General features: G+C 42.2%; 1 protein-coding gene and 1 long non-coding RNA gene across 9 annotated transcripts in view; one reads left to right on the top strand and one right to left on the bottom strand.

Moving 5' to 3' along the window:
- LOC119853074 overlaps nt 1-26624 on the top strand; it is a 96045-nt gene that overhangs the window by 42312 nt on the left and 27109 nt on the right. The window lies entirely within an intron of this gene.
- Nucleotides 300-26624, bottom strand: part of TULP4 (TUB like protein 4) — a 273173-nt gene continuing 246848 nt past the window's right edge. For 7 of the 8 annotated variants that reach the window (XM_038394358.2, XM_038394356.2, XM_038394362.2 and 4 more), the window contains 8 exons: nt 25330-25554; nt 21660-21894; nt 21038-21182; nt 18805-18949; nt 17241-17334; nt 15051-15194; nt 6995-9567; nt 300-4929 (listed from right to left, as the gene is read on the bottom strand). In XM_038394358.2, coding sequence (XP_038250286.1) covers nt 4813-4929; nt 6995-9567; nt 15051-15194; nt 17241-17334; nt 18805-18949; nt 21038-21182; nt 21660-21894; nt 25330-25554 — 3678 coding nt within the window. In that variant the 3' untranslated portion in view covers nt 300-4812. The remainder of the gene's footprint in view (nt 4930-6994; nt 9568-15050; nt 15195-17240; nt 17335-18804; nt 18950-21037; nt 21183-21659; nt 21895-25329; nt 25555-26624) is intronic. The other variant, XM_038394363.2, reaches the window with a different exon arrangement.

Here is a 26624-nt window from a genome sequence, read left to right as displayed (position 1 = left end):
CCTTGGGGATACTTCAAAGAGGTTGGTTAAGATGGTGGCTATTTGAGGTGGCCCCTAGTGCAAATTACTGTACTAATACACAAGATCATTCTGACTGTATATGGAAATTGCCATTGCCTGCTCTGGGAATGAATGTAAAACTATTAACTTGACCCAATAATTTTCCTTTATGCTACCTTCATCTCTCTCTCCCTGCCCCCCCCCCCATTTATTTCTGCTGTTCTAGAACCATAGTACTACTGCTGAATAGTACCAGTGGTTCTCAGGATGAAATTCTCTCCTCTGCAGAGGGCCGACACGGACCCACTTAAACCACATTTTGAGGGCTAGAGCCAGATTGTCAAATGAAATCTGGCCCCTTTGTGCCACTCAGGCAGTGCAATGGGGATGGATTCTGGCTGCAAATCAGCCAGCAGGGAAATCCCCTGGCATAGTGGATGTCACTGCTGGTGTAAAGCTGCTGCAGCCAAGTCCCGCACCAGCTGCTCTCTCGACTCTTGGAGCAGGAGGCATGTCGGAGAGATAGGCACATGGTGGAATGGTGCTCCGCCCTGCCTATCCTCCACTGCAGGGCCAATTAAAGCTTCTCAGCTACTCTAAGCATTCCCAGGGCTATGGGTCAGCTCAGATTAGCCTCAGAATCAGGGAGCTGTAACAGGAGCAGAACTTGACCACAACAGGTAATCTGGCCCCTTAAATAGGATTTCAGTGATGCATATTAGCCCTCTGCACAGAGATGAATGTCACCCAAAGTGAGCCATATATAAAACACTTATTTTATCCATGAACCCTCCTCTGTTCTGTACCTCAAAACCAAGGCTAGCTCTAAGAAAAAAAAGCAAATCATGATTTGTGTTTTTTAAACCATCTCTGTGACTGAAAAAGCCAGTTAAAACATAATGGGAAAATACACAGTATAGAGGACAGATTTCTGCAGGTCCCCCCACCACCAAAAATCTACACTATATGTAATCTACAGAATCCCCAGTAGCATATCTACTTTTTCCAACTGCCTGATAAACAAGATTCTTCCCTACATTATAAAATGTTGAATACTGTCCAGCAAAAAAAGTCCTATACACATTCTTAAACAATTTCTTGCAGCAAAACATATCGCTAGCAAACAAACAATTACAAAGATCCTCTTTTCATATAAATAAGAAAGAGTGTATAACTCATGGGTACATAATAATAAAATAAACCCTAAATCACTTATTACATTAAGCAAGATAAATAATTTGACTCAGACATTAACAGGAAATTTGCATTAAATTATCTTTAAAAAATAACTCAACCCCTCAAAAAACAAAACATAAGCCCCTTGGCTTAACAATTATTGCACAACTAAAAAAGAAAGCTTTTGAAAACCATATTGAACTACTGGAAACTATTGTATGTATAAAAGAATTAGGTAATTCAGAACACGTTGCTATTTTCTTCCTAGAAGAACTTACAATTGTCTACACAAAAACTAAGTTGTAACACTTAAATATAAAATGTACAATTAGTGTTTTGGCTTGAACGCAACAACAATCTTCATGATTAAAATCATTCTAGTGGAAGTTAGTTTGGAGGGCTTTTAAAGTTGTTTCTTAAATTTTCTCTCAACATACAAAGAAAAAAAAGGAGAATGATCATTATGACCTGCTGTCTTCATAGTTTAGGATGCAACTGTACACTCATAATTTAGGAACCAGTTGTACATATACACAACTCAGTTGACTTCAGCAGGAATTGTGTATACTTAACTGAGGGCAGAATCTGTCCCTAACACTAGGTAGTCTTTATGCCATTAAATTGTTGCCTTAGAGGGACACTGTCAACACACTTACAGAAGAAAAACTCTTTACCTTATAAAGACCGTATAACATAAAAACAGAACGAACGTTAGAAATCACCATTTTCACCATTTGTGGTGTTTGTTTTTGTGCTTCCGGAGGTGGGAACAAGGCCTTCTTCTATGTCTGGAAAGCTCCAAGACCCTGTGTGCTACCAGAACCAAATACCAATGGATCCTGGATAATAAAACTAGACTGGCAGGTTTCACTTAAGTTTTCGCCACATTTGCTTTCTGGTTTTCCTGCATTTGCACATTGCTGCTGTTAATTTGGTTCATAATACTGCATGGGAATGTTCAAAAAAAGACGACAAACCTTTGCCTGGAAAGTTAAAGAAAACAGCAGTATGAAAACAGTTCTGTTTAGATGAGGTACGTTGAGCACAAACGTACAAACATACTTAATTCCATTAAATCTGCATTCTTGGCCTAAAACTAGTTGACAATGTCTCTTTAAGAGGATTATTTCTAAAAAGCAACAGAACACCTTTCCTCCTAAAAGAAGAAATGAATCAATATGCTTTTGGCCTCAACGTGTTCAGTGCACCCTTCTCAATATTCCAATACTGCTTATGAGTTGCTTATGGGATTCATTAGAGCGATTAGGATCTCTTCAGAAGCACCATTGGGTCAAGCCCCGCAATCCTCACTCATATGGGTAGTGCCATTGAAATCATGTGAGTAGGGAATAAGCCTGTTGCCTAAACAGCACGTAATTCTTCACTGACTTTGGGCCCAATCTTGCTCCCACTGAAGTCGATGACAAACTCCCACTAATTTCAAAGTCAGCAGGACCAAGCCCATTTGATCAGTCTACCTCCTTCTTCTCCACACACACTCCAGAAGCTGTCACTAAAATCAGCTATTAAATAACTGCGGAGGTGGGGGTGGGGTTCCTTTGTAACAGAAAGATATACACCTAATTGATGGAGTTTCAACAAAAGTAAATACATAAAAGCAAATAGAAGAGTTAATGCCAAGGGAAATATTGGGCTTGATCCACTCCCATGTGTAAGCAGAGACTGCTGAGCCCCAAGACGATACAGGGATTATACCACCATCCTCCCCAGGGATACAAGGATTATACCACCATCCTTCCATGACAGAAGAGCAGCATTATCTTGCAGGTGGGTCTTTCTGGGGCCACACTGTTGGAGGTTGCCTGGGAAATCATCTGAATCAGCACATCCCTAGATATCCTTCTCAAAACCTGTATCTTGCCAGCATTACCTACCCTGTGTTGTCTGGTTTCAGGGTCCCCAGTGGAGGTTGGAGCCAGGGATCTGCTGCATCCCTTCCTCCACTGGGAGTCCTGGGCCCCCAATGGGTTCCCTGCAATGAATCAAGACTACTTAGCTTAGCCTACCTTGACAGACATTTCAAACAATCACAGTGATGTATTTTACTCTCTTGGTGTATGGTTTGTGTTTCAAACAAAGTTATAAAGGGTTTCCTAGTAAGGAGTAAAACTAAGGTTTACAGACAGAGATAAACCAGCCGCCACCCCATCTTTCTAAATGTGTTCTGATTTGAAAGAGTATTTTTAAAGGAAATCTACAGTTACATTTTGCAACCTACTGTGGATTTAATTTAATGAATGATCAGGGTTTTCATATGATACCAGGGAAGCATTTCCAAAACAAACCGTATTCAACAGAGAAATGGGTGTGCATGTGTGTGTGTGTGAGAGAGAGCGGGCACTAGAGCAATAAACAGAATCTCTCTTTACTAAAGCAACCCATTGAAACACCTAACGCAGGCTTTGACTTCTATAAGACAGATTTGTAGTTAGAAACAGTCTTGTTACTGTATATAGTTGATTAAAAAGCCATAACCAGCTATATAAATTTTGGCTTCCCGTTCTGTTTTTGGACTGTTAACCATTCAAACTACAACCTATAATGCTGTACTCAAATAGGAGATCGGTGAAAAGGGCGGTACTCTCCAATATTTTCTTCCTTTTCTCCCTTTTTTCCAACCAGCAGTGATGAGAAATCCCCTACTGTCACCACATGCCTTTCTCTTTCCCAATTAAAGCAATGCTCTGATTCACCATAGATTTAGAAGAATTTTACTCATTGGGCCATTTTATTTATTTTAACAATTTTGTTCTTAATGTGTAAACATCTTTTAGTCAGGAGCAGGTGTAGCCCTTGCCCATGTGCGACACCAGGCTGCATCATGTACTACACACGTGTAGTACAAGTCAAAGAATACTGCTTACCTATACATTTACATATGCAACTTTCACAACTCCTCCCTCTGTTCTTCATCATCTAGTGAAACACATTTATCCCAAGTAACAGCACACACAAAAAGCAGACACAAACTTCTTCGATGAAATGTGTTTTGAAACCATCCAATGGTAACAGTTTTGTTTCTCTTCTGAATAATACATCAGTATTTATAAATTAAATATTTACCTTTGTAAACCTCCTTGGTACCTGCAGTGCTCAGCTATGATCAGAGAAGAAACCTGTGTCTTCAAGTATTATAGCTTTTTTTTTTCCTGCTATCACTGATGTAATAGTACAAACTGGACCAGAAAAAAGGTTATGTTCCCTGTTTTAAAAAGAACAGCATGATATAAGGCAGTCTATCAGAGAGAGCTGTCTTTTTTCACCCCGCTACGAGCTTACGTCAGCTACTGCAGCAAACACAGCAGAACCACCACAACAAGCCAAAAGCCACATTTCCCAATATAACACTGAATGGCTCTCACCCGGTGCTCTTTCTGAAACCCCAGCACAATGTTAAAAAAAAAACCACAAAAAAACAACCCAAACAGCTCCCCCACCCCAATAATGACTAAAGTTAATGCCCTCTTTTGGGCACCAAGAGATTTTTCCAGTTTTACTGCCTTCTTCACTCCCTGGCGCCTTTGTGCACCTAAAACAGGCCGCCCTGACATTTTCCAGTTCGGACCTTAGGAGAAGGTTCTGTTAACGTTTTTCTCTCTCCAGTCTCTGTTCTTTTCATTTGAGGCGTTGAGTCACGTTAGCCAGAGCAACTGCAAAGGCCTGTACTGCAGAAAACGGATACTGAAAGTCCAAAATGTAAGCATTGCCATCAATCCTTCCAAACTGCATTACCTGGGGGAGGGTGGAAGGTGGAGGGAAGGAAAAAAACAAGGAACAAGAGGTCAATAGAAGGGAGAGACTAAGAAGTAACAAGGAAAAAAGCAAGACTGTGATACCCTTATTCATACTGAATAGTACCTTACTCCATACAAAATCAATGGGGCCAGTCGCAGAACAAAGTACAAGTATGAGTGAGGATATCACAATCAGGCCCATAGAAATCTACTCTGTAGAGGAAATACACAGCCTTAAAAGACCCAGGGACAGATTCAGCCTTGGTGTAAGTGGACTTAACTCCACTGAAATCATTGATGCTGAGTCAGGACTAAGGTCCGTATCATCTGCTCCTTCAGACAAATCAGAGGAGGATCTCCACAGGGGATCCTCAGAGAGAGATCCCACTGCATCACCCTATCAGGAAGGTAGTTTTATCCTAGGAGCCATGCCCCAAACCTGGCAGAACTCCTCTAACCCACGTGGGTCCCTGGCATATGCATAAGGCCAGGGCCATCTGCACAGAGGCCCTTTGACTCTAGACCACCTCTGGGGGCCCTCCAAATTCCTTCAAAACTGCTACCAGGGCTTCTATGTGGCCACAGCATACCAAGGAAATTATAGGCGAGGAGCTCCGAGGGAAAGATTTTATTATTTTATAAGACCAGAAGAGGGACAATTTGCATCACTCCAGCCTGCTCACATCTCCCTCTAGCTCACCAGTCTCCATCCTTTCCCCCAGCACAGCTCTGGAGCAGTATGAAGAGGCCTCTATAATCTCTGGTGGTGGTGTGCAGACCTGCCAAAGGTCACACACCTTACATGACACTCACGCCTATTCCTTTGCTGTCTCTCTCTGATAAACATGATCCCTTTTGGGCCTTAACATCTATAGATCTATAAATCTGGACCCGGCCTCCAAGACAATGGCAGTACAAGCTGAAGGGGAAACTGGCATATATCATATTGGGTAGAAACCAATGTCACTGCTTTCATATTTGTCCTTCTGAAGTTATTAGCCATCTGTTTTTTGGACAGTATCAGTGGTCAAGATCGGTAAGCAAATTAACATTTCCATTGGTTTATGCTGACAATCTATCTTGGTATTTCTATGATCCTCATCACTGCAGTATCCGAACCCCTCACGGTCATTAACATATCTTATCCTCTGAACACCCCTGGGAGGTAGGCACGTACTATTCCCATTTTACAAATATGAAAATGAGACACATAGAGAAAAAGTGACTGACTGAAGATCACACAGGCAAGTCTGTGACAAAGCCAGGAACTGAACCCAGCTCTCTTGAGTTCCAGTCCAGTGCCTTAGCCACTATACTAGCCTATCAGTAGCCCACTGGGGTCTGGTTTTGGTGTATTAATGTCCCACTTGGACAAACTGAGAAAACCTCACTCTTCTGATTTTGGTTTTCTGAAATATCTAAAGACCTCTTCTTCAAGAGCAGCACATGATCCTCCTACTCCAATGGGAGGGCCATAGCTTCTGCTCCTCTGGAAATAAGAACCAGCTGGCCTTCTCACAGGTACTATTGGTCACTGTTCATTGGGAGTGATTTGGGGTTTGGAGGGAGACTGGTTGCTTGCTCACATCTCTATCTCTGCTTCCTTATGTATTTCGAGAGAGAGAGAGTGTATACTGGGATTCACTAATGCTATCAAACTAGCCATCATGAGCAATTTCTAACTTGAAATGCAACTGGAGTTTGCAGTATTAAGAGCAAATCTTGGATTTTTCCTTGTAATGCTGTAGGTTAAGACTATTTACTAAAAGTACATTTCTTTACAAGTGATAAGTAGTGAGATTAAAAGGAGGGCCTTTCCCTGGGTCTGACAGGAAAAGGATATAAACATGCTTTCATTGTATATATGTAAACGCTGAACCTCATTCTTAAAAACTGCTGATCACAGAGCTACCAGCAGAACTAAGAAGCTCTTTATAGAAGCGCGGGAAGATTTGTGTAAGTTAGAAGCACAGTGCAGCATCCCACTCTCAGAGATAAGGGAGCAGAACAGAGTATCCTTCCCCCCGGGCAGCTTGTCACTGCAATTGCTGCTGCCATCCTACCTGTCGTCCTTCCAGCTCAATCTGGAAGTTTTTTGCAGACTCTTGGGTCACCCGTCCTCCAAAGTCCAGCTGATACACCTGTGTCGCCTCGTTCCACAAGGGCTGCTTGTTGGCCATCACATACACAAAGCCCTGGCTTCCCAGCCTCCCATCCTCCTTTTCGTTGGCCTTCCGGCACTTGAACTCATCCAGCTCACTGGCTGTCCTCAAATTCCTTTTGGTTTTCCATCCCTTTTTGCTGCCTTGGCTCTGGTTCATCAGTTCATCTCCACTGATAAAAAGCTCTGGCTCACTTTCTGAACTGTCCTGAAACTCATTCGTCTTGTTCAGCTTCTTTGACTTCAGCTGGTCCTTCTGACTCTTGACTTTCTTCTTCTCCCTTCCTAGCCTAGGGCTGGATATTAGGGAGTTGAAGTCAGTCAGTGTCCTTGCCTCCTTTTTGACCTTGCCCTCTGTGATAGCCTGTACATTTCCTTCCTCAGCTCGACTATCCAGGCGCTTCCGGTTCTTTTTCCCAAACTTGTCTGTCCGTTGAGGAATGGGACTTTCTGTGAGGGAGAGAACCTCCTGGAAGGTGTCTGCTGTCTCCACCATTACTTCTGTGCCCACATGACCCTGAAGCTCTGCTGGCGGCGGAGACATAACTGGCTTCTCCACCACAAGAAGTGACTTGGGGGGCAAAATGCCTTGGGAATTCTGTACAGGTGGGCATGCACTGTAGGAATTCCATGGGTGCAAGGCTATTGGTGGCAGCTGTAAACTAGAACAAGTGCTACTTCCTGGATACATGGGTGGCAAGGGACAATAGGAGAGGTTAGATGGATAACCTGGCTGAAGCACTACAGTTGGCTCTTGTTGTGCAAACTGTGTTGGGGCCAGAGCTTCTTTGGGGGAGCAGGGAGCCTGCATTCCCTGGAGAGGAGGGGCACTGTAGCTTCCTGGATAAGGTACTCCAACCCCATAACTCATCTGGAAAGTGGCAGTGGGACTGGTTGGAGATTTGGGGGAAACAAATGGCACTCGAGACATATCAAGATGCTGAGCTTGACCAATTAGGGGAGCAGGTTTGAGAGGATTGGGCACTGAACTTTGAGCTGTCCTTTCCTGAGGAACCCATATCTCCTCACTCACCATAGGATCCCATTGGTATGGGGGTGGCCGCTTCACACCAACGGCAGCCTCTGTCAAGGCTACAGGCATGTGCCTTATCGATTTCTCCACTGGACAGTGCTGAGAAAGTGCCTCATCCTCTGTGAAGGCAGAGTTGATATAATCGGTCCGATCACGAGAGTTATCAGGTGGGCTCAGCAAATTGTATGAGGATTGGGAGGCCAAGGGCGAAGTACTGACCGAGTGAGCAATGACAGAGCTGTGATGGGAACTGCTCCCAGGGATTACGTCGGGCCTCATACTGCTTATACTGGAAGTGCTGTTACTAGCGTTGGCATTACTGATGTTCCCACCGCCGCTGCTATTTGTGTTGCTGTTACTGCTGCATTGGCTACAGGTGTATAAAGCTGTCGGTGCCCTCTGCTGGTACTGTGCTGTCACAACATTGCTCTTAGGTTTTGGTGGATGTTGTAAAGTGGCTCTTTGGCTGTCGACCAACTGAGCCATTTTCAGAGCTGCCTCTCTGCTGTTCCTCCGCAGAGTAGCATGGATAATACTACTGTCCAGCCTTTGTGCGATGCTACGGCCCTGTGACAGCTGGCTGGCAATTTCTGGGTAAGGTGGTGGATCCCCAGTCGGTATAGAATAACGAGGAACCGTCAGCCTGTTCAGGGTAGCACTGGAACAGGGCTGCTGGATTTTCTTCTCTGTTGCTGTAATTCTTAAAGTGGCAGAGCTGCCGGGACCTGGCAGGGTATAAGTGTTCAGCATCCTCGTTCGAGGCCGGCACACCTCTTCAACATTCCCACTGCTATCAAAGGTCGTTATTCGCTCATAGCCAAGAGGGGTCTGATAATGTCCTGCTGGATAAAGGGAAAAGTCTCCCTTTTTCAGACAGAGATCCATAGGTGGCTGGGGCAGGATGGGTGGGGGAGGTGGTGGTGCAGTGGGAGCAGCTGGTATGGTTCCAGGGTAAGGAGGGGGCGGGTTCATTTTGTTCAGTTGTATTTCTTGTGCAGTGCTGAAGACAACAGCGTCCCCTTCGGCCAGCTGCTGCACTGGCCGTAAAGTTTTTGCCTTTTGGTGGTGTTCGTGGTCTCTGTCTCCGTCTCTGTGATCCATTACCGCCATCTGTATTGCACCCTGCGACTGCAGGGATAACTGAGGCGGTGCCTGGATGATGCGCCCCATTTCCACTCCTCCAAAAATCACCTGTCCTGGATTGGAGTACCTGCTTGAGACTGGGTACTGCACTGCGCTATCACCCATGTGCTCTGTCGTCCCCACGGCTGTCGTCTGATTGGTCAAGACATCTAACTGCACGTTCTGATTGGCCAACAAGGACTGGACTAGTCCTATGCTCTGAGTCGGTGACATAGCTTGAGCTGAGCTGTGAATAGGAGCAATAGGGATATTGACAGTGCAGGGGGGGTTGTTCTCAGGGACTCCAGATGCTCCAGTTACTGCAATAAGAATCAAAATAAGCACAGTTTAGAGACTGCTATAATCAGAAAGGAAAAAAGGAGATTATTAGATTCCCTCCTCGTGTGCTGCAAAATAACTTTATTTTATCTGTGCTACTGGCAATCTGGTAATCCATAATACACCATCATTCATACTCCAACTAATGACAATCATTTCAGCCCTGATCCAGCAAAGCACTTAAATATGCATGTAACTTTAGGCAAGGAAGTAGTCCCAGATTAAAGTCAATGGAACTACACATGTTTTCCTGGGTTAGGGCTTTGGACAGTGCCATAAATTTATGTGGCAATTTCCCAACAGATAGGAAGGTGCAAACTTGTCATTTAAGGTAGACAAGACACAGAACAACCGTTCAGGAAAGGGAAGGCTGAGGCTATTACTGGTGAGGACGGTGATTCGTGGAAATAGTAAATTTTTAGGGGGCATTTGAAGGAGGAGACAGAGATGGACAAGAAAAGTTAGAGTATTGCAAGAGCACAGGACAGCATGGTAGGGGTGACAAGGGCAACAGTACCACAAGAGAAACGGGAGGATCATAGGGAGAGAAAGGGTGGGATGGAGGAAATGAAATGACAGGCAGCTACAGTCACTATGATTGCCAGGTATTGGATTTGATGCCGTAACAGACAGGAAGCCAATGAAAGGATTCAAGGATAGGGTAAATTGGTCAGAGCACTGGGGAGGGAAGATGACTTTAGCAGCAACATTTTGAATAGACTGGAACTGGGATAGGTGAAAAGCCACGTGTAAGAGAAGATTACAATCATCAATGTGAAAGGGTCCAGGTGCAAATGAGGGTTTAGCAGTGGAGATAGTGAGGAAAGGATAGATTTTGGTGATATTCATTAGAAAGCAGCAACAAGACATGGAACTTGATCCAGCTCCCATTGAAATCAACAGCAATGTTCCCATTGACTTTAATGGGAGCAGGATCATATAATTAGCGAGAGACTGAATATAGTGTGAGGAGAAAGAGAAAGAAGAGTCAAAGAGGACACTGAGATTTTGAGGACAGGAGACAGAAAAGATCATAAAGTTGTCAATGGAGACTGAGAAAGGAGAAGGTGCAAAGAGGTCAGGAGGAAAAATAAAGGGCCATATTCTTAGCTGATGTAAACTGCTGTCACTCAATTGATTTCAATTTACACCAATGTAGGGTGTGGCCCAAAAAATTCAGGACTGAGCTTGGAACTAGTGGTGCTACTCCTAGAGGAAGTGATTGAATGGTAGCTTGTGATGCAAAACTGTGTAGATGGGGAGAGGTTTGGGGTAGAGAGGTAGATTTGAAAGTAAGGGAGTGAATGAGAGTCCAGAGTATAAGAGATACCAAGAGACTGAGGGCAATGAGGAGCCATTGAACCAAAAGAGCACCAATTCACAGAAGGCAAGAAAAGAACGAAAATAGATGGGAGAAGAAAGAGTGCTGTACAGTGCTGAGGGCAGCTGACAAATCACAATGACAAATGAGGATTAGTGATCGTGGCCAGGATTGTTTCAGTGGAGTGGAAAGGGCAGAAGCCAAATCGGGTACCTCCTTTTCATTTCTGGCAACTTCCCATGAGCTGTCGACTCCCCTCCTGCTTCCCTCAGACCATCCCAAACCACCAGATATCCTCCTGTCTCCCTCTCAACCCCTCCTGTACCCCCAACCAAGCCTCAACTTAACACCCTCCTACCCAAACACATTCTTGTCTCTATAGCCCTTGCATCCTCATAGGATTATCTTGGAAAAGTTTTTTTCTAAAATGTTGGTACCTTTGGATCAGGGACAGTGATCCCCTAATTAGTGAATGAGAGTGGAGTGCGAAGGATGGGGATTAGTGGGACAGTGATGTGAGAAGGGAAAGAAAAGGAGTCAAAATGAGAAGAAGTGGCAGAGTTAAAAGGAAACATATGGTGCCAAGAAAAGGAAATGAAGGCAGAGAGGGAAAGAAAAGGCTAAGAGACTAGTTTCATCACCACTGCAGTGAGTAAGGGAGTCAAGTCACACTGTGATGTGGATTAACACAGAAGCCTTATTAAACTCTCTCCTTTGTTAGACTTTACCTTTATACAGTGCAATTAATTCTGTACCAAAGTTGAAGCACTGGTTTGATTTCTGGCAATATCTGACCTAAATGGACAGTATGATAAGCAAGGGATAATTGTTGCACAGCAATTATCCCAAGAATCTTGCCAAGTTCCCTGATGATTCTTCTTAAATAAAGGACATGAAGGATGACTGGTGAATTAGAACTGGCATTTGTACGTAAATCTATTATGTTTGTTTCCATGCTTATTAGAATGTATGATACCCATGGAAAGATGGGACCAAATCAAACCCAGATCCATCTAGTCTGGAATACTCTAGTCATGGCGAATACCTGATTCTTTAGAATATCTGCAAAATTCTACTCACCCACTCACCAAGGATAACTTTTTTTCTGATAGCATTAGCTTTTTCATCAACATCAATCATCATGGCAAAGGGTAGGTGAGTAGATTTTTGTGGCTGGGCTGGTAAATTTTCAGGGCAATTCTGCCAAGTTGTTTTAGAGGAAGGGAAAAAGCTAAAATAAACAAACAAAACCATAAAGTATCTGGCCAGCTGTGCAAAATATACGTTTGGCTTGTCATACATTTTTTCTGATGGCCACAGGTTATCACTTTATGCCCTGAAGCATGAGATTTGATTATTATCTAAGCTTTACACTCATCAAAGTAAAATTTCCATTGCCCATCATGCTGTCAGATATCCCAAAGTGTTTAAATCTAGCAGGAGTTTCTCACATTCCTCCAAGGCTTTTCCTAATTGATTTTTTGCATAATATGCAAATTAAATCAATTCATTGTTCATTTTCCCTTCAAAATCATTAGTGGTTATATTAAACTTGCCCCTGAGGCACCTCACTATTGACTGCCCTTCAGCCCAAGAGCAACTGTTTACTATAGCTTTAGTTCCTAGTGCTTAAGCACTATTTAAGCTACAAGATATTCTTCATTACCTCATGGCTATTTATTTTTCTTAATAGTCTCTTATACGAGACCTTGTGGGAAGCTTTTTGAAAATCTACATAAACTCTATTTGCTAGATCAGAAGTGAATTTTCAGGAGAAATTTGACAGAAAAGATAAGTGGATAAGAAGAGGAAGATTGCTGAGGAGAACAGGACAGTATGGTTTTTTATTTGCTTTTAAAGAGTTCTATCAGATCTCATGGTAGTTTGATCAGATTAGGTTATACTCAGGGGTGAAAGTGAGCCGGTATGGGCCAGTACTGTGTACCGGTAAGAACCTGCACTGGCCCATACCCAGCCCACATTAAAGTGTTGCCGCAGCAGCACTTTAATGTCCCTGCCCCTTTTGCCTGCCCTGTCGGTGACCGTGCTGGTAGGGTCCGTACCGGCCAGGCCACTGACGGGGCGGGGGGGAGGAAGGGGCAGCAACGTTAAAGGGCTGCCGCAGCAAAGGACCATCCTTAAAGCGTTGCCGCAACAGTGCTTTAACTTCACTACCTCTTCCCCCTGTCGGCGGCCCTGCCGCTAGGGTCCGTCCCAGCAGGGCCGCCAACAGGGGAGGCAAAAGGGGCAGGGACATTAAGGCGCTGCCACAGCAGCGCTTTGAGGATGGTTCTTTGCCGCCGCCGCGCTTTAATGTTGCTGCGCCGCCCCCCCCGGCGGGGGGCACAGCAATGTTAAAGTGCTGCTGCGGCAAAGGACCCTGCAGCGCTTTAACGTTCCTGCCCCTTTTGGCCCCCCAGCCGCCGACAGGCAGGCCGGGGGGGGGGGGGGCAAAGGGAGCAGCTGCCCTGGGGCCAGCAATTTAAAAGGGCCTGGGGCTCCGGACGCCACTGCCGCTACGGCAGCAATGGCATCCGGCCCCGGGCCCTTTAAATCAACACAGGAGCCCTGAACGGCGCAGGCCAGCCAGACTGGAAGGGCTGGCTGGGGGATGCTGACCCCCCAACCCCGCCCCTTCCACCCACAGCTCCGCCCCTTCCGGGGGCCAGCGCTCCCCGCCCCGTACTGGTAAGTGGCCTCAGTTACTTTCACCCCTGGTTATACTTGTCCAAATATTGCATTGCACTTTCCTTAACTCTCCCCCAGTCTCCTTAAAACTGAGGTAAGGTTCACACAGCACGTCTTTTAGCTCTTTTCAAATAAACGGAATAGGCATTACAGATCCAGTCCAACTCTCAGTGAAGTCCATGTGGGTCTTTCCATTGCTGTTCATGGCAGCTGGATCGGGCTCCATGTTAGGAAATATCTAATGCTGAGAACAGTAATTGTTCTCAAATACATGCTAAAGCCCCTCCTCCTTATCTCCACACCTTTGTGTCTTAGTTCCTTCAGTGTTCTTGGCTGAATATCATCAAAGGCCTGGTGATTCAGCAAAGCACTTCAAGCATCTGATTAGTCCCATTGAAGTCCATGGGGCTACTTTGATGCTTGAAGTTAGACACACTGTCAAGTGCTTTAAGAGATCAGGGCTTTAGGGCCCAATCCAAAATCCCAGGAAAGGCAACAGGAGCCTTTCCCATTGGTCTTTGGACCAATCCTTTATTGGTTTGTAATTTTTCAACTTTCTTCCACACCTTCCTCCTTAAAGAGACTTGAGTCTTCATGAAGCCACACTTTGGATTCCCAAGAAACGTGACCTTGGAACAGGAATTTCCCCATTGCCCTCTACACTATAGGAATGATGCAAACAAAGTAATTTAAATGATTTGCTGCTGCACCAGCCTCTTTATTTGCATGGCTTAATTTTATAGAAGGAGATCCTGGTGCCTCCACCTGCTTTCATTTGCCATGTCTGCATCCTCAATTCTGCCTGCATTGCTGGGGTCTCCCATTATGTCTCTCATGTCTGGCAGGATGATCATGTATATATCATCCCAGATTATAACATTAAAAAGAGGCTACTCAAATATTCCTGCCATCCTTTTAATCATAATTATAAATAAAAAACTGAATGAGCATATCACATTTCCCAGTTGAGCAGAGTCTTTGCTGCTCTGGGAATCTCAGCTCCTCTCATACCCAAGTGTCTGGCACAGCAGTGCTGAGTGCTGCTGCTGTCACATCCTAAGAATGGGTCTGATAGGCTTCTACAATATTAGTTCCCCACAGATGTATATAGAGGGTTTCACTCTATGGAGAATTCCTGTAGAATTTAATAGAGGATGTTTAACTTTCTGCTGAACTTTAAACTAAGCAATGGAATTCCTTCATAGGGATGTAATTCTCTAATAAATTCTATAGGCTTTTAAATGGAATGTCTATAGAAGCCTTTTAGTTTCAATCCTATTAAATTCTATAGGGGTATATCCTATAAAGGGATATTTCCATAAAGGAAACTCACAGAATAGGGATTTGCTTTTTGTTTGTTTGTTTATTTACAGGGGTGGGGCCAGGGAGTGAAAGAATCTGTCCTCAAAACTAGCCAAGCCCATGGAATTGTGCAAACACTGAATTCAACCTCACCTGGTAAATCATCTTCATCTTCACTGAAAACATTGGGGTTGAAAACAGGCAGGTTAATATAGTCCATGGAAATCTTACGCACTTCAGGGAGATAAATAGTCATCTGCCTGGGCTGGAGATGCAGCAAACTGGTTTTATAAATCACTTGGAAGGGGGGGAAAAAGAGGAAAAATACTTGTTAGATAGAGAGGCTAAGAGAAGATTCAGAGTTCAACAGAACAGAGAACCAAGAAAAATCAATTCAAAGCAAGAGTAGGGCTGGAATTAATTTTATGTAATTTGGTTAACAAACAAATATATGTACTTGTGTTTAACTAAACAATCATGAAATACATTACAGTAGCAGGACTTGAGAGGTGGTTCCTTACTGCATGGAAGTTTTCTGGGATTGTTTTTTTAGTTACTCGTCCTTAACTAGAAGCAGCATCACTTTAGTTACCCATTCTATAGGAGCTTAGAGCTACACAAATATTGAATTTCTACATGTCAGTACAACAGGCCATTGGAGCCAGTTAATATTTTTCACTGGATCAAGGGGAGAAGGAAAAGGGTTATCATCACCTCCTAAAGGATTTTTTGTCCTGTTTCCCCCTAAATCTCACTATGTAAAAATGTGAGAGTCAATCCTTGCAAATATGGGGTTGTAAAAAGATTGTTATATAAGCTTTTTGGGGGGCATGGTGCTGCATATAAATAATAATAATAATAATAATAACAATAATAAAATGGAGGGAACATCCTGTACAGTTATGCAACACCGCTCCTTAGTCAGTAGGAGGGACCATCGCTGACAGACAAACTCTGCTCCTATCCCAAGCAAAGGAACTCAGGAAGCTTGTTTAACATAGCCTAGTGACAAGCCTGGCATCAATACCTAGGAATTTGATCCTGCATCCTATGATATCGATGGCAACACTCAGTGGGTGCAGGACTGAGACCTAGTTGAATTAGATAGGTATTATTTTGTAAGGTCATTAATTCTTCCATGACAAGAGATGAAGCCCTATCTGCAATGTAAAGCTGCCCTCCTCTGGCATAATCTCCCAACACTCTTGCCCTCACGGGGAGGTTAATCCCCTCAGGGGCATACTTTCCCCACTGGTACAGGGTGGTGCAATTGGCACCTCTCTTGTGCCAGCAGGAGAGTCAAGCCCTGCGTTAAATAGTAGTACTGTTGTTACTTTAAGACTCCAGTTCAGGGTGGAGGGGCTTTAAATAAAGATACTTCTTCAAATAAATTTGAAAGCTAAGGGCAATAATATCCACTTTAGGGTTAAATATTCACATTGTTCAGGCTTTCAACAAGAGATTCAATGAAAACTCCAGAGATTAGTGACATCCCATTAAAAAGCTACTCTGTATAAATCTTTCATAAGTAACAAAGATGGGGCCAAACCCAAACAGCCATGGGGAAATTTTGATCTGGATCCAGTTCAGAGCATTGTTGCCTGGTCCCATCTCTACTAAATAAGAATATACAATTAAAAAAGGGGGTTTTCAAAAGAGTTTTTAGAAATTCCTACAACTGCTTCAGTATCTTCACCCACACTCCAATTTCGTCACCCTTAATCATGCTGAATGGGACCTTATTCTGCTCCCACTGACATCAAAGGGACTGCACTTGGAGATAAGGCCTACCCAACATAAAGGTGGGAGAAAGGGCCCTAAGTATATAAGGCTGCTTTCAGTGAGGGTGACCATTTTGCTGCTGTCTGTCTAAGCAAGAGAGCTGTGTGACCACGCAAATAATTGACTTCCCCCATTAAAAGCTCTGGAAAAGTTGCTGTAAGGTAAGATCTTTTTAAAGTTATTTTGATATGTATAATAGTTGTTAGAACCGTTCTAAAAAATAATACATATTTTTTTAAAATTATAGCACTTACCTTACAATAACTTAGAAGCTCCCTGATTTCTGAAATTTTCTAACTGGGAAGATTATTCTTTCAATCCTAGTTCAAATAACTGAAGTGTCAAAATGGTAGGTTCTGGTTTGATTCTTAATGGATCTTTTTTTGACTGAGTTGTTGGATTTAGAGATTTAAATGGCAATTACACTGAAATTTCCCTGTGGCCAAGATTAACAGCATTACTGAAGCAGGCTCTTCATCATTTTAAAGAAAATCGTAGGGAGCATTTGTTATTTGTTAGCAAGGGCTCAACGTTGGAAAAATCAAGAGGGGTCAGTTTTACCTGCACCAAGGTTAGTTGGTAGGAAAGCAGCCAAACCCACAATTTTAAATTTGGTTCCCCAGATATTAGATGTGACCTGAGCAAGGTAGTTGTGCTGCAAAGGGAAAAAAAAGAAAAAAAAAAGGTTTAAAGTTTATTTGGCTCCTACAAAATCAGCAAAAGTAAATATTTGTTTTCAAAAAATAATACAGCACTGCTTTGTAGAAACTCTAATGATGAAATATCTACACGTAACTCACTTATAAATATTACTGTCTACTCTCTTGTAATCCTTACAAAAATATTCGGAGCACTAAAGCTATTTCAAATACAAGACAATATCTTCTCATTCTTTTTTATGCAATGGCCTAATGTCTCTAACCATCCACTAAGTACACCTCTTCATTCAGGCCTGTATTTTGCTACTGTCCCATTTTGCTATCTGGCCACCATCACAGTAGCTCGCATGAATCAGATATATGGCAACCACACAAACAACTTGGTGGAAGACCTGGCAGCAGGGATAACTGGAGAGCACTGCAGCTGGCCAGTAAGACCGGCATAGTTTTGATCCTTGCTTCTCCCACACAATAGCATAGTGTATCATTTGTATATCTTTGCAGTAAACAATCACAAGATAGCATATAATTTTCTCATTGGATTTTATGTTTAAGAACCACTTAATGAAGAATAAAAACAATAGAAAGGAATTATTAACAAGCATTTATACAGCATATTTTTCCAGAGATCCCAAAGCACTGTATCACAGTGAGTACATTATTATATTATCATTTTAATTGATGGGTAAGTGTCATGCCCACTGGACTTCTGCCCTATTTTCTATTGCTGCTATATAAGTGATCCAGAACATTTCACAAGCCAAGCGTTACCATTTGCGTATTTTAAATACAGAAAGTATATAAAGAAATACAAAAAGATCAATTTAGTGCTCGTGAAATGGGTGAGATAGGCAGTCCTGGGGCATGAAGTGTTTCATTTACCCATGGACTGTGCACAGTACAAACAGCAGAAGTGCTAGCTTCCCCAACATGGTGTTCCCACCATCACCTGGCAGAACCAATTGTGGGGGACAGGATGGTTCTGTCCCCTGACCCATTAAACTCCTTTGTCTCTGTAGACTGACAACAAAGCTGGTGACTATAGTGGTATTACGATACCAATACCTAGCCATAAAGAACTGAATAAGGACTAGAAAATAATTCTACATAGGGCATTTGACAGCCAAGAACATAGCAACTGGAATTTAAAAGTCTTTTATATAAGGATTCCTAAGATAAATGGTTTCCTTTTAAAAAGTCAGGGTGAAATCGCAGCCCCAGTGAAATCAATGGAGCGAGCACCCTCATCATTTACCAGCTCTTACCACATAATGCTACCTGAGATTCTACCATTCTACTATTATAAATACAGAGACATAACTAGAATCTCAGATACCATTGCGTAGTAACTCCATTAAATGACAGATTTTCAGAAGTCACCACTGGATATATATTATAAACTGTTGTTTCTGGAAAGAGAAGATATATTTAGGTACAGGTCTGGTAATTATACAGTCATGCAATACCTGAGTGATATCTTCCAATGGAAACTCTCGTCGAGTTAGGCTTGGTGAACCAATAGAAGGTTTCCTTATTGGTAACCTTGGAGATCTTGATATCTCCTGAGCAGCTCGTGACAACTTTGGAGATTTGCGGGCATCTATATTAATTCTTCACATAAAGCAATAATTAGAGTTATCAGGCACACACTGCTGAATTGGAATTAATTTGCAAACTGGATACAATTAACTTAGGCTTGAATAGAGACTGGGAATGGATGAGTCATTATACAAAGTAAAACTATTTCCCCATGGTATTTCTCCCTCCCACCCCACCCCCCACTGTTCCTCTGATATTCTTGTTAACTGCTGGAATTAGCCTACCTGCTTGTCACCATGAAAGGTTTTCCTCCTTCCCCCCCCTGCTGTTGGTGATGGCTTATCTTAAGTGATCACTCTCCTTACAGTGTGTATGATAAACCCATTGTTTCATGTTCTCTGTGTGTGTGTATATAAATCTCTCCTCTGTTTTTTCCACCAAATGCATCCGATGAAGTGAGCTGTAGCTCACGAAAGCTTATGCTCTAATAAATTTGTTAGTCTCTAAGGTGCCACAAGTACTCCTTTTCTTTTAACATTTCTGGATACACTAAATACAGTGAAGAAAACTGGCATATTCTCTTTAGGTGATGTAAGCTACAGAAGAAAGTGGTAGGATTACCTAAAGTCTGCTTAGTCTAATGGATAGAATCTTAAATCTTATGGGCCAAATTCAAAGGTAATATGTAAAGAGAGATAAATCAGATTCCCTTACTCTAACTTAGACTCAGATTCCCTTAGGTCTGATTAGTGATGCAAAAAGGAGGTTAAGATGATGCAACTTATAAACTCCACATAAAGGCGTAAGAATGTGTTATTAGATTGCACTGACTTTAGACAGTCTGGGGCCCATAGGTGCTACTCCAATACAAATAATAATAATAAATGTTGAACTTGATGTAATTTTCTCTACTTTTTTTCTGTCCATCCTGCTAAGCCTGTATGGACATTATTGTTGAATGAATTATCAACAAGTGACAGCTGCTTAGAAAACACATAATGAAACACTAACAATTTTTCCTCCAGTCACTGAGACAAGGCAATTCAGTCGACAGACCTTTCTACATTTAGCACTTTCATCACAGATCCAAAATGAGAACATAAAGAGGATACTTTGGTTACTGGACACCTGTACCACTAGTTCAAACTAAGGTTTCACAAACTTGGTCAGTACTCCTCTGAGCATAAAAAAAATTACTTACGCCTCCCTCATGTATGTAAACATTGTAAATGGAGGTTCCAGAGTGAGAGACTGAGGGGGTGAAAAGGGCCATCAGTGGAGAAAATAATGAAACAAACGTAACACAATGCATGCAGGTAGACCCTGGATATGCAGGTAGCCTTACTGATATCAACAGGGCTCCAGGATTCTGCTCGTGCACATGGCACTGCAGGACCAGGGCCCAGGTTTGCAGAGTCAGGCCCTGTTTAATGGTGAAATGCAAAACAAAAAGAACAATATAGAATTATGTTATGTGCATGTATGTGTACCTAAGATATCACGTAACACAGAGCTGGAAAAGAAATATTTTCTTTGGGTAGAACGCCCCTTCATTCTGGCTAGTGGGGGCAATGTTTGTAGAGCACCTATCATAATGGAGCTCTTATTCACGACTGGGGCCCATAGGTGCTACTCCAGTACAAATAATAATAATAATGTTGAACTGGATGTAATTTTCTCTACTTTTTTTTCTCTCCGTCCTGCTAAGTTTGTATGTCCCCTTACAGATTCCATCTACATATTGAGTGTGCATCTGGGTGTGTGTTGGGGAGCGAACGGAACAGGCTAAAGAATGAACTAGAGAAGCTACAGACTATTCCTTTGCTATCTTGAACACAGTGTGTGCCTTCAACTATTTTTTCTGATCTGATTAGCTATTTGTGAGAGGCAGACCAAGGCAGTGGAGTTTGCCTATTATTATTATTATAGCTAACCACCGAAAGTCTGAGTTGTTCTTTCTCAGAGAGAGAGAGAGAGAGAGAGAGAGAAAAAAAGCTCCTGAAAAGCTTTAATTTCCACACGCAAATTCTTTCTTATGAAAGGCATTAGAACATCACCCTTTGCTTTAATTTAGGTTGTCAAGATAAGATTAAAAAAACAAAACCAAAAAAAACCATACCCACAGAAAAGAAGAAGAAAAAAAGCCCAAGAAATCATTACCTGGGGAGTTTGGGTGATTTGCTAGCTCGAGTGATTTTGGGAGATTTCTTTGCAGCCCAGTCATCGCTCAGTTCGATATCACTGGAGTCTGAGCAGTTGCAGCTGTCAATCACAGTGGAAATCAAGCTGTTTCCATAGATTTCATCTACAGGCCCCCAAAAATTTAAGAACTGTTTTAGAAACCTGGTCCCAATTACAACTGTCAGTCATCAGGGAAAAAAACCAGTAGCTAAGATAAAAGTCTAGCAGGGAGTGTTTGCTGCCAAGTATAAACTCAAAATTTCTGATAGCCTGAATTCAGGGGAATAGTTTTTCAATTGTATCAGGTGACTCACAGACAGAGACTGAAAAATATTTATTGTTAATTAGTGATCCACTCCTCACCAACCAGAATGCAAGAGGTTACATTTTATAAACCAAAAGCCAATATGAAATGAGTTTGGTGGCTTGATTCTAGGCCACAGTGGAGACATCTTCACATGACAAAAAACAGCATTGCAATTGCTTCATGCTATACTAGTTATGTGGACAAAGAGGACTTAAATCTCTGACTTTCAGTCTAAACCCTTTCTCAATAAGCATTTTTACAAATATGAACAATCCACTTATAAAAATATGATACCTGCTTTTCCATCGGTTTTAGGGTCCATGATGACAAATTCTGGCCGCAGTTTGCTGATTCGGCGCCCTTTTAGGATAGGCACCAGTCCCCCTAGGTATTCCAAATACAGCGTGTAGCATGGACCTCCAACCTCTGGATCATCTTCTGTCCGCTTCATCGTGCAGTGAAGCCTTTCATTGCCACCTGTTGGGTAGCTGACAAAATCTCTCATATTGTTGGGGTCTGGGATAGGAGGCTAAATTGAATGGAGGGAAAGAGAAACACATGTCATTCTTATTCTCTGGAGTTAGGTAGTTATATAATACCATCCCTACCCTGTGAATATGGCTTGTGATAACTCAGAATTAGCATAGATTAATGTCTGGGCTATTGAATCACCCACCACCAGGACACACTGATTCGATCAGTAATTGTACACAGAATATAAAAGTTAGCTACAGTTTAAGAGGAAGGATTGTCTCGTGATTAAGATGACATTGAACTGGGATCCAGGAAATCTGAGTTCAATTCCCAGCTCTTCCAAGACACTTATGTGACCTTAGGCAAGTGATTTAGGCTGTTTGCTTAGGAGCTCTGTTGAACTGAGGCCTCAGTCTTTCTGCAGATCAGTTTTCCATTTGTAATATGAGGCTAATAATCCTTCCTTTGTCTGGCTTGTATATTTAGGTTGTAAACTCTTTGGGGCAAGGACTGTCTCTGTATTGTACAGTGCCTTGCACAATGCAGCTTTTAGACATTACAGTAAAATAAATACTGCTAACAACACAGAATCTACACTCCTCAGTTTGCTTCAAAATGAATATAAAGAAAAAAGCTGAGCAGGACAAAAAATAAGTATCCTTAACTCTGAGAGAAAGGCAGGTACCAGATTAGCAGAGGTCTATTATACACTACATACCTTCTGAGAGCAAAGAATTACAGGTATAGTAAGGTTTCAGAGTATAGTAAGTTTCTGCAAAGGTACCAGTTATAATAGAACCCTGCACTGGGATATTTCTGGGATTTCTGTGCACACAAATTACCTAATTAGCAGTACACAAAATTTTTTTCATAAGCAAGAACCAGCCAAAGCATGATTCACACTACATTATATTATGGGTATGGTTTGCTCTCATTTTAAACAGTGCTAGACTAATTCCACTGTCTACAGTGTAGTTACTCTATATCATTGGTATAAACAGAAGATGAATTTGACCCAATATAATGAAACAGGAACAAGAAAGAGATAAGATGCACCTGAACACATAAAATATACTACCTAAGGCCAGAGTCATGCAAAGACTGATACATGTAAGTAACCCTGCGCATGAGTAGCCTCTTAATGCTTACTTTAGTGACTAAAATAAGTTTTTAGTCCATTTTGGGACTATTCACATGCACGTTTGCAGGACTGGGGGTTAAGAGACATCCTAGGGGAAAAAGGGAAGATTCGTAGATTGCAAGGCCAGAAGGGACCATTGTGATCTAGTCTGACCGCCTGTGTAACAGTCCATAGAACTTCCCCAAAATAATTCCTAGAGCAGCTCTTTTAGAAAAACATCCCAACTTGATTTAAAAATTGCCAGTGATGGAGATTTCAGAGTAGCAGCGTGTTAGTCTGTATTCGCAAAAAGAAAAGGAGTACTCGTGGCACCTTAGAGACTAACAAATTTATTTGAGCATAAGCTTTCGTGAGCATCCGATGAAGTGAGCTGTAGCTCACAAAAGTTTATGCTCAAATAAATTTGTTAGTCTCTAAGGTGCCACAAGTACTCCTTTTCTTTTTTTCAGTGATGGAGAATCTACCACGAACTTTGGTAAATTGTTCCAATGGTTAATTACTCTTACTATTAAAAAATTATACCTTATTTCCAATCTGAATTAGTATACTTCCTGCAACTTGATTGTCTTATACCTTTCTTTGCTAGATCAAAGACAGAATTATTAAATATTTTTTCTCCATTTTGATACTTATAGACTGTAATCAAGTCACCCCATAACCTTTTCTTTGTTACGCTAAATGGATTGAGCATCTTGAATCTGTCACTATAAGCCATATTTTCTAATCCTAAAATATGGTCTGGCAGGTGCAAGTGATCTCAGCAATATAATTTCAGCAGTCTACAAAATACAGAGTTTTTTTTAGAGGGGGGGTAGATAAAGCCTTTGTAGGGAGTCCGGGAGAATCCATCCCTTTTGTATTAATTTTTTTTTAAGTACTAGTACACTGCATTTGATGCAATCTGGTACATTCTTTAAAAAAGGGGGAAAAGTGATCCAAACCAAACTATAGTCTCTAAACAGACTGGACACACATCAATAAAAGAAGTGCATGACAGAGGCTTAGCATGCCAAAGCCTTGACTTCCAGCTACTAATCAAAGAATACAGTTCTTTTAAGCAGGAAAGTATAAAAACGAGCACTTAGCTGTAGGAACTGAAAGGCACAAGAACAAAGCAGCAACTTTAAAGCATCAATCAAGCTGCTGAAGCTAGAAAATTGGAGCACTGAACAGCAGCACTTAAGAGGAGCTTCCAGTTCTATCCGTGGAAAGAGAAGAACTGAAGAACAGGGGTTACCAGCCATTAGAATGGTAAATGAGACAATCACTCAGACCTTTGAGCTGTTTAAGTAGCCGTCATCCACCAGTGGCATGAGATTCACAGAGTGAGACTCTATTACAGTTAGTGTGAATCTATTATACCCTTTGGAGGAATCATTGTGAATATGGGTGAAATTAAATAATTTCACAGTCCGACTCTACTCTGGAAAGTGACTATTTACAAAATGGCACCTCCTTACATAGCAGACCCATTCCCTGTGTAAATCCAGAATCACATCTGTTGAAATTGATGATGAAGACAAGTTTTTACTGCCATTCACTCCTGCTAGCCTCGCTGAGGCAAAACAAATAAGAGTAAATGAGTTAAATAGTATCCCTTCTTGGGTATCATCAACAGAATTGTTTACCAAGTTCTAATCACAGGGCCATTTGCCCAGCCCCCTTATCTTCTAATTGTGCTCTCAGTTACACTTGTGGTGAGCAGAACTGAGCAGAATACCCAGGTATACATAGAGTTGCATAGAGAGGAGACTGTTACCTCACTACTCTGTGAAATGAGGCCTCCTCACATGCAGCCCAAAATACCCATGTCTACCAAGAGACAAAAAGAAAAGGAGGATTTGTGGCACCTTAGAGACTAACAACGGCTGCTACTCTAAAATTTATTTGAGCATCCGATGAAGTGAGCTGTAGCTCACGAAAGCTTATGCTCTAATAAACTGTTAGCTCTAAGGTGCCACAAGTCCTCCTGTTCTTTCTGCGAATACAGACTAACCTGGCTGCTACTCTGAAACCTGCCAAGAGACAATATACGGAGGATCAAGGCTGCCACTAGAATAAGGTTCTTCTGAGTTTTTCTGAGAGAGAGAGCTAGATAACCCCAGGCTTTTCCTTTACAGGCCATCCCTGCAGGAGACCTCATGGCCAAAGCATTCTTAGTCTTAATTTCTGGTTTTTATGTGTGTAAAAGCTTTTGATTTATTAGTTGTTTCCCTCCTTTTATCGTCCTCTTTTCTGAGACGCATTGGGTGAAACCCTGGCCTCACAGAAGTCAATTAAAGGTTTGCCACGATCTCCTGGACAGAGTTGGGGGAAAGAAGAGAAAGAAAAGGCTGTGATTCCGTTTACCTTGATTGTTGGTATAAAGGCAGTGGTGAGGTATGAGCAGAGCCGAGGAGGCAGAGTCAGTTTGCTGATATCCTTGTCATCCCGCAGCGAGCTAGCGATGGTCTGCTGGCAGAGGAGCTGCAGGCTGGAGACCCTGTGCTCTACTCTGACAACATAGAGTGCAGGACCGGAAGCCATGAGCAGGCGCGAGTCCCTGTGGCCCCAGCAAATGGAGATTATGGGACGCTGCGAGAAAGGAAGATTGCACAACTTAACACAAGAGGCATTTTCTCCCAGACACCTGTGCAGCAAGACATATGTTCTGTAGTGCCAGTTTAATCTAGCACCAGCTGCATTAGCAAAGGCCTTCAAAAACAAGTTAAAATAAACATAACTGTGCATTATGTTATTGCTCAGAAAGGGGCTAGTATAGAGTAACATTGAGCATTTATTTTCAGTAACAATACTTAGCATTTACATAGCATTCTTCAGCCATAGTTCGCAAATCTCTTTACACAGGTGGGTAAAGCATTCTTCACCCCATTTCACAGATGAGGAAGGTGAGGCCCCAAGCGGTAAGTCACTCCTTAAGAATCACTCACTACATCAATAACTGAAACAGGAAGAGGACTCGGGTCTTTGGATGCCCTGTCCAGAACCCTGTCTACTACCAGACTACCTTGTAAGAGTTTTACAAAGATTTAATCTAACTTCACAACACCTGGAGTTACCTGTTAAGTGATATAACTCACATTTTCATCTTGGAAAACTGAGACACTGAGAAATTAAGCAACTCAGTTAAGGGCACTCAGTGAATCAGTGGCACAGCTGTGATTAGCACGCAGGAGTTCCTGCCTCTGAGTCCCAAACTGAAGTCACTACCCCATGCTGCCTCCCCAGGATATATTTCCAGATGAAAATAAAATCTAAAGCACTATCATAAACAAACTGCACCTATTGCTCTTTACTCATCCATTTCTTTGTGGTGCTAAATGTCTAAATTCATATCAATAAAACACAAGTATAAAGAGTTAAGAGAAGACTGGATTGAAGTAGGTTAACCCCTGAAAGGTACAGCAGAAACCAGATTGGGCCATCCTTTGCACTTCCACAACACAAGGACATGAAAAGCTCCTGCGGGGAAATTTAGAACAAATCAAAGGAACCAGTTTTCAGATAGTGTATCATCTAGCTGTGAAATTAATTCATGTAGCTGGATTAAAAAATAAATAGAGTGTATACTTTTATAACCACCAGCTTTTATTGCTATCTGTACTAAGGATAACCTTGTGCTTCAGGGTGTAAACTGATCCTCA

Source organism: Dermochelys coriacea, chromosome 3 (genome assembly GCF_009764565.3).
Source record: "Dermochelys coriacea isolate rDerCor1 chromosome 3, rDerCor1.pri.v4, whole genome shotgun sequence".
Lineage (NCBI taxonomy): Eukaryota > Metazoa > Chordata > Testudines > Dermochelyidae > Dermochelys > Dermochelys coriacea.
This window is presented reverse-complemented; position numbering and strand designations above follow the sequence as displayed.